At 36.1% G+C, this 8628-nt stretch overlaps 1 protein-coding gene across 1 annotated transcript; it reads right to left on the bottom strand.

The window, feature by feature from the left end:
- Positions 1-403: 403 nt before the first annotated feature.
- Positions 404-8162, bottom strand: LOC107035706 (4-nitrophenylphosphatase). Its single transcript, XM_015253257.1, has 6 exons — positions 7833-8162; positions 5097-5257; positions 4820-4954; positions 3234-3441; positions 1417-1561; positions 404-777 (listed from the first exon to the last, which is right to left on the bottom strand). The coding sequence occupies exons 1-6, from the start codon at positions 7921-7923 to the stop codon at positions 576-578; spliced, it is 942 nt and encodes a 313-aa protein (XP_015108743.1). The 5' UTR covers positions 7924-8162; the 3' UTR covers positions 404-575.
- Positions 8163-8628: the final 466 nt, after the last annotated feature.

Below are 8628 nucleotides of genomic sequence, written 5' to 3'. Positions count from 1 at the left end.
ATTAAATTTGGCAAATAAGTGAAAAACTTTCTTTTATTTTATACGCTCGAAAGACACATCCGCTCTGGGGGCCTATTCTCGAAATATTTCCGTGCGCGGAATCGACTCCGTTGACGGAACGCCTATATGATTCCTATACGCAATTCGTCTACGAAGCCACTTCCGCGCACGAAAATATTTCGAGAATAGGCCCCCTGTACCAATTCCTTAGAGGAACTAACTAAATGACAAAGGGATACAACACCCTGGACCCCTGGTGACTCACACTCGATAGGTCTCACTCATCCAACTTTGTTTAGACTAAGAAAAAGAGCATAAACATCATGCCTCAAACTTCTCAGAATTTTCATCCACAAAAATGTTCTTCATATCGAAAGTGAAAACAGAGAAAGAGACATACATATAAGATTAATTTTTGCTACGTATTATTTTCACTCAAAAAATCCAACAGATACAGTAGTCCTAATAACAAATACGTTAAAAACATTATTTTCAAATGCATTATTGTCTGCAGTGATTATGGCCCAGCATCAAGCCTTTCATTCATATTCTATAATGAACTAAATGCAAAAATTTCAATCTTGAGTTCTCCGTTGATTATACTCATTGGTCCTGGATTTCTTTATGAGGGAATTCAAAGCTCCCAGATCCGACAGGTAATAGTCCGCTATCATTGGGGTATTCTGCGCCTCGCAGGATTCTATTTTGTCGAGGCCTGAGCCAACCCACAATTTCTTGAATCCACAGGATTGGGCGAACTTCATGTCAGCAGATAATCTGTGATAATTTGAGTTTAGGGTCAAAACGGTTAAAAGTCCTTATTTGATTGTAAGTCTATTTGATGTTATAAGAAAGAGTGACGGAGGGGACCTTTGTTTTTGGTTTTTACTCAGGCTTGCCATGAGTAGAAAAGTGAATCATTCAAAGAAGAAACGTTTCAAGTCATTACCTAGGGGACGGTGGAGCAAAATGAAACACGAGGCAAAATGAAACAGCAAGAAAATCTTGTGATCTAAGGGAGATAGGAGGATTTTCATAAAAACCTTTATTGGAGAGAATTTTACAAGCTACAAAAAAGGTCCTTTTTAAAAATGTCCTATCTCCTTTAGATGAGATTTTCCCACTGTTTCATTTTGCCCCGTGTTTCATTTTGCCCCATGCTCCCCTACTTGATTCCAGTTAAAAAAATCAATTTAAAAAAAAAATTGATCCAAGTCGAATGAAATCAAGTATGGAATCTACTCGAATCAAATCGGATCTAATTTTCATCAAATCGAAGAATCTACTTCTAATCATGTATTCCATACTTTACCACTGAATTACATATTAGTAGAGTAAGGTGTACACACAACCGTTCAATCCATATATTTTAGTACAGTACTAGAATAATTTCGAATTTCATAAACATTTACTTACGAGTCTCCAATGAAAATACATCTCTTCGGATCATTTATCTCCAACTTTTCGATTAAATAATGCTGTAGCTGTTCACTCGGCTTTGCACATTCGATGGGTTTGTTGCCAGTTCGCTCTACTAAAATATCAGAGAATTGACCTATACCTGGAAAAATGAATAAAACAGTGGATGATTTTTCAATGGGAAAGGTGAAGATTGATTGAGGATTTAATCCGGAGTACGGTTTCTCTCAATTTCGGATTGCGACGGATTTTTGTAGCTTTTGAGAAATTGTCAAATGTTTGAGGATTTCATGTATACTCAAAGTTCAATGGAATCTCAACCGACACCTTCCAGGAAATGATGTTTAAGAGGAGATGCAACTTACCATCGGAGTAGAAATTGATTTTCAAGTTTTTTCGTTGTCAGAGGACTGTTCAGCAAAACCCAAATTCTTAGATTATATGTAGATACCAAGATTATTGATAATGTAAGAATTTGGGTTTTGATAAATAGTCGTATGACAATGAAAAAACTTGGAACTCAATTTCTACTCCGATGGGTCCATTGCCTCTTAATGTCAGGAGTGAAACAGAAAATTTGAAATTAAAAAAATTAGTTTCATCTCATTTGGTACATCAGTATGATAGTCTATTTGGCTAGTATTCGCGAATCATATTCTATCCGACCAGGATTTGAACCCTGCACATTTTACGCGTGATGCGACGAGCTTACTCACTATGCGCCATCTCGTCGTGCTGCCCTACCAGATTTGTTCACAGCTGAAGGTGAGTACAGAAACGAAAAGTTTCAATTTTCAGGGAACTACACGGAGAGAAATGTTCAGTAAAAATGACGGAACTCACAATCCACTCACCGTTTACGGAATCGACTCAGAAAATTTAAGTGACGATATCGTAATTTTTCACAGGAGATTCAGATAAGAATGATGGAACGCTCTAGAAAAAGTCCGTGACAGTTCCGTAAAATTTCCTACAACTACATTTCGCTCCGGAATTACGGAAAAGATGAATAATTTTTATTGAAAATTCTCTCCGTGTATCTCCAATTTTGAGGAGCTCTTAAAGAAGGAATCCCAAAATAATTCCATGAAATAAGAAGTACTACTGGTACTTTCAGTCAAATTATTGGAAATTACTGAAGTGCCCTTTTTTATACTTGGCAAAAATTATAATTTCTTTACACGGAGAGAAATGTTCAGTAAAAATTACGGAACTCACAATTCACTCACCGATTACGGAATCGAGTCAGAAAATTTAAGTGACGGTATCGTAATTTTTCACAGGAGATTCAGATAAACATTACGGAACGCTCTGGAAAAATTCCGCGACAGCTCCGTAAAATTTCCTACAACCGCATTTCACTCCGGAATTACAGAAAAGATACGTAATTTTTATTGAATATTTCTCTCCGTGTAGGCACGAAAAAATTCTATCAATTAGGCCTTTCGATATTAATTACAGACATAATTGTATTTATTACTAAAATACAATGTTATCCCGAGATCAAATACCAAAATACTAAATAAATGTGAGAGTCACTGAAGGTCGGCCACACGGAGAAAAAAATTCCAGAAAAATTACTGTGGTAGCACGGTAAAATAGGTTCATTTGGACGGTCCCGGACAAATTCCCATGCCAGAATTTTTCTCGGATTTACAGTGAAAAGTTCTTGTACTCCACAGTAAATTTTCCGGTACTCCACAGCAATTTTTCCAGATCCGTCCAAACGAACCCATTTTACCGTGCTGACACAGTAATTTTTCTGGAATTTTGTTCTCCGTGCATATTTTGTTAACAAATTTTATTTGTCTCACCTAAAAGCCGCAAGTCTTTGCCAAACACCAGATCTCTATCCAATGCCCCCGTCAGATAAATGACATTCTCTTGTGCTAAGTATAACGAAGCCAGGTACATCTTTGTCCAGCTAAGATTCGCATCGAAATCGAAGATAACTGCTCTAACGGCTGGGTCAAGTTTTACTAGAGCTGGTATTAAAGCGTAATCTTCTGCAAGTGTCGTCGGCTGGAATAATTAAGTTATGATCAATCATTAGAGCACTGAATGAGTATAATTATAATACCATGACTTTTATAAAATAACGTAATTCATAAATTCTTTCATTGGTTTTCGAAAAAATGGATTGCATTTCTCTCTCATTCTTCGATGATTAATTATTTTATTTTCAATTGATTAATTCGTTGCCGTAGAGCCGAACGAGCGTAAAAGCTACGCTTATACACACCACTTACGGCCCTAAATATGGCGACGAATTAATCAATCAATTATCGATTAGAAATTCATCACGCTCTGCGTGCACAAAATCGTGTTTTCCACATCTTGCGATGGAAAATAACGTTCGACACTAATGAGAAAAGCGAAACTTTACACACAAGAATTCACTTTACGCGCGACCTCGGAATTTTATGCATTTCGTACGGAACACAAACACTTTACGACCGCTAAACCACCCCGAAAAAAATAATATACGCGTCTCGCAACAAAAAGGCATCGCTTCAGGCCGTGTCCTGCGGCTCGCGCCGCAAACAAAAGATGCCTTTTCGTTGCTCGACACGTAATGTACTATTTCATCACTTGTGCGTAAAGGGGAATTTTATATAAAATGTAAAAAACTATTCATTTCATCTTTTATTAGCGTTTAGTCAATTATTTATTTCATTTTTTATTTGCGTTAATCTATACTGATATTCGTATTCGAGAAAATTGTTTACTGGTCTACTATCTCCATATCACTTATCAATTGATTCGATGTGTCTAGTTTATTATCTAGATTTAATTTGAGAAGTAAAAGTTGAGGGTCCACTATCTCCCCTATATCCACGGTCAAAGTTACCGTGGGTCGTGTGAGTAGACACTGCCTACACTTTTATTGTGGTGAAATGAGTTAAAATTTGATAAGTTAGTTGATCGAATGAAAATTTAAATGAATTGAAAAATGGGTCCACATGACAATAATTAATTATTAATTATAACTAATTAATTTTTATTTTTATTGATCATTATAATATCATAATTGTTATGATAATTGTTATTATATTTTCATTTTTCATCAATAAAATAAAAAGGAAAATTCAGTATTTTTATTTTATCAATGTCGATTCTGAGAAATGACGCCCGGAGTAAGCGCGTGGTGGTGGAAGGCGAATACCCCGAATTCACTTCCCCAACAACCCCTTGAGTGTGACTCTAACGGGAGTCTACTGTATTTTAGTTTTCTAGCCTCCTGCCCGTTGGGAGAGGTCTTGACAAGGCTGTTTTTATCCAGCCCAGCGGAGTGGATTCGTTTATCCCAATTTTCAATGTCATAATTAAGAAAAAAAATGCAATCATTTTGAGGATATTTCTTATCAATTCAAGTTCTAATCATCTCAATTACTCATACCGAAGTGATAACGTCAATTCCGCCGTCTTGAAGGACTTTTATGAAGGGCATAGTTCCCATGACGAGTGCTTTCCCTTGAAATTTAATCTTCCTCAAATACCACAGAATGACTGATGACGGGATGACTATTTGTTCCTATAAAAATTCAAAAAATCATAAAATTCATTGACCGAGGAAATAGTAGAAATCTGTATTACAATCAATCTCAAACATACTAAATCCACTATTAATTCTCTGAAAAATACCAATCGATGTTAAACATGGGGTGTGCACTCACAGGTGTTGCCTCGAAACCCATTTTCCTCAATTTCACAATGTAATCCTCAACCAACAGAAAGCTATTGTTGGAAACAAAAAGTACTCGTTTACCGAGACTCTGCAGTGTCTTCAGGGACTCCAATGCACCTGGTATTGGAGTGTTCAGGAACCATAAAACACCTCAACAAATAATAAAACAAACATCCGTCAATATTTGATAACCATTGCTTATGTTCAAACTCAACCTTTGTGCGATAAGAATAATGAAAAAATCGCACACGTCACTAAATAAGTAAAAAATTGCATCTGCATTCCTCTGCGAAATTAGGAATATAATAGGGTAAAATTGTAATAATAAAAGTAGCAATAGTAAATGAAGTCGGAGCCCTCGAACGATAGTTGAATATCCTTAGAACACTGAGAGAGAAACAAACACATTGTCAAACAAGTTTTGGTTTGGGCCAAGAAAATCGCTAGTTGAAAATTGCCAAAACGAATTTTTTTGGTTCGAATTTGAAAGTCTCATACATGAATAATTGTTCTGCTTTCGACAACAACGAAATATTTGACTCAAGAGGTGAATAATTCACACCAGACGGTGCCTGTTCAGGATGAAAATATCTCTTATAGAGGAAAATTTATCAACCAATTTTTTATCCATAAGTTATAAGATTGCTATCATATTATTATTGCTTCATTTAAGGGTTCATTTCTTGTCTGTGATTATTAGACAGCCGAAACGAAAAACTACTATCCCTTGTTTCGCATAAAACGAAGATTTTTCGGCAGCAAAATACGTATGGGAATATCGAATAACGAAGGAGTAGTGCTGGAAATGACATTTCTTGCATGTGCAGAGAATGCAATTTTTTTTGAAGTGCTAATAGTATTTTTCCGGCCCGTTGCGATGGGGTTTTTTACTCGTGTGGCGTTGGCCTTCGAACCGTAGGCGAGGACTGGCCAACCCACGAGTAAAAAAATCCCATCGCAACAGCCCAGGAACAATATTTTTCTGTAGTGATTTTCAAGTTTTCGAGTTTGGGAAGTATGTAATACCAATTCCCAGACGAGAAATCGTGAGAAGCAGTACAGAAAATCTATTTTTGCGACGAAATTTGTCATTTCGGCGCACTCTCTCCATATTTGGCACAAAAAAATCCTTTTTTGATCATTTTCAAAAAAATATTTTCTTGGCACAAGTAAGACTGGTTTGCGAACTTTGTCGTTTTTCTCTCAGTGTAGAGATCGCTGAGGAATCGTGACTGCACTGATAGAACGGATTAGGCATTGTGAACGAATGGATTTGGTTGGAGACGAGGGTCTATTCGGTCTCACCTAATGTTCATTCGTTAATAGTTAACAAATTCGCATTTGGGGAGCCTTGTTTGACTCGGTTTTCACTTTTCAAGTGAACCATTCGTTGACTATTAACGAATATTTATTTGGTCATATTCAAGTCTACCATTCGTTAATAGATAACGAATCTCGTTTGGAATAAATAAATCATTCAATCAGTGTGAGCAGTCTCTATTAAGAATATCCAACTTTGGCTATTCTTTCTCCAGTGAAATGCTTTTCTACTTTTGTAGTCGGGCATCAGAACTTCATTTGAGCCCCATTCAAGTTTGCAGGTCTGAATTTGGATTTCGATATTGAACCGTTAAAAAGCACTTTAAAAATCTGCAAAAAAATTACAAAAGATTACTTTTGGAAGAACATTGTTGAAATAATTAAAAAATTGCAATTTTTGAAAATTCCGAGCATTTTCTATAAATAATTTACGAACAATCAATTTTTTACCATAAAAATCATTTATTCGGAATCGTAACAAATTTATTCTCATTCAGAATTTTACCGGAAATCCATTTTATGTCTAAGAAATAAGGTTTTGGAAAGTTTAAACAATTTCAATTATTTATTTGTAAGCAACGAATGTTTAAAAAAATAATAATTCCCCGTAAAATGTAATTTGAATGACGCTGAATATTGATGATGTATTTCAAATTTTTCTCACACAATTTAATTGATGAATTTCATGATTGACAATTGCACCGAGAAAAATTTCAATGCTAATTTTAACTACAAGAGAATTGTCAGCTATAATACCCCAAGACCTTCAAAATTATCGGATATTTCCCGAATGTTTTGTTGCATAGCAACGAGAGGGATCTCGATCATTGATATGCAGGAAAACTTGAGGGAAATATCCGATGAATTTTGAAGGTCGAGGGGTATTCGGAGGACAATTCCTTCAATTCTGATTTTGGCCGATCCGGGTACAGTGTTCCGGGTTACGGCACACATTTCACCAAAATGTGAGGAATATCTGTTGAAAAATTCGTAGAAAACAATTGACCGGCTACAGGGAAAGTATCAGTCTGATAATTTCCCTGCAGCCGGGGAAATTATCAGTGTGAAACGCGTCACGTGACTGCGAATACTGCACTCTGATTGGTCAAAATCAGAATTCAGGAAATTGTCAAAGAAATTATATTTACGGTAACAATAAACTTTGTAGATTAAACTAGGATTCATCGTTCGATTTACTATGTCAAATAGTGTTATAAACATTATAGTGTAATTTTCACTTTAATGTAATAGTTGAATCTACAATGTTTATTGTTACCGTAACTATTATTTTTTTGACAATTCCCTTGTAATTGAAATTACCATTGAAATTTCTCTCAGTGTGGATATCCTTAAGAGCAAAAAAAATAATGATGAATTAAATATAAATTGATGACGAAATTCTTACCATCGCAATCAGTCATAACCGTATCGAACGAGTTTAAAAGAACTGTCATCTCTTCAGCGGAAAAATTCTGAATATCTTTAGGTCTGTTCATGATGATTATTTCAAATATTTCAAAATGAATTTTTCAATTTAAGTGTCCACTCTTCACAATTGTTTCACCGTTTAATGCAGCAATGCTCATTGGATGAACATGCGAAATTTTTGAAATTGTTGCAAACGAAACGTCAGAAGGATGTGCAATCGCCGGAGACACTGCGGCGAATGGGATTCGGGCTGACAAGTCGGGAGTGTGTACCTGTAACTACTGCGACAGTACTCTGTACGGTCAGACTGACGAGATGGTGCTTTTGGTTTTCAGAAATGGGAGACAAGGATATGAGTGGGCATTGGGCAAAGTGGGGGTAACTCTGGCGGGCTCACTCTCCTCAGTTCTATTGTATATGTCAGTATCCACCAATGAGAGTCAATAAGAATTGCGTAACGCCGGATCTCGACGGAGATAACGTTATTGTTGATTCACGATGCCGAGTTACTGTAGTGGTGCTTCAACGCTCGATTTTTCTCGAATGAGTTTGGTGAGAATAATTGATGAATGAGAGAAAGAATCCAAGATCTATCGTTCACAGTTCGATAGGTATACATGGGTTTGAGGGGAAATGCAGCTGAGATGCTCCGGCGCAGGAGCGAATGACGTTCATGCGTACACCCGGAAAAATGTTTTTTATTATCAGATAAAAATTCTTATTTGAATTTTTTTACTTATTTCAATAATATTTTTGTTACAAATGGATAAACT

The sequence above is a fragment of the Diachasma alloeum genome, unplaced genomic scaffold (assembly GCF_001412515.2).
Source record: "Diachasma alloeum isolate Michigan unplaced genomic scaffold, Dall2.0 Dall_scaffold_00200, whole genome shotgun sequence".
Classification (NCBI taxonomy): Eukaryota; Metazoa; Arthropoda; class Insecta; order Hymenoptera; family Braconidae; genus Diachasma; species Diachasma alloeum.
The sequence above is the reverse complement of the archived record's forward strand: the minus strand, read 5'-3'. Positions and strand labels throughout refer to the sequence as shown.

Bases quoted from the DNA above. Each gene is read 5' to 3' on its own strand.
- LOC107035706 (XM_015253257.1), bottom strand. From the start codon at position 7,923: ATGAACAGACCTAAAGATATTCAGAATTTTTCCGCTGAAGAGATGACA. The intron at 4,955-5,096 runs GTGAGTGCACAC...GAATTTTTATAG, and splicing joins TGGGTTTCGAGGCAACACCT to GAACAAATAGTCATCCCGTC. The intron at 3,442-4,819 runs GTATGAGTAATT...TAATTATTCCAG, and splicing joins GAATTGACGTTATCACTTCG to CCGACGACACTTGCAGAAGA.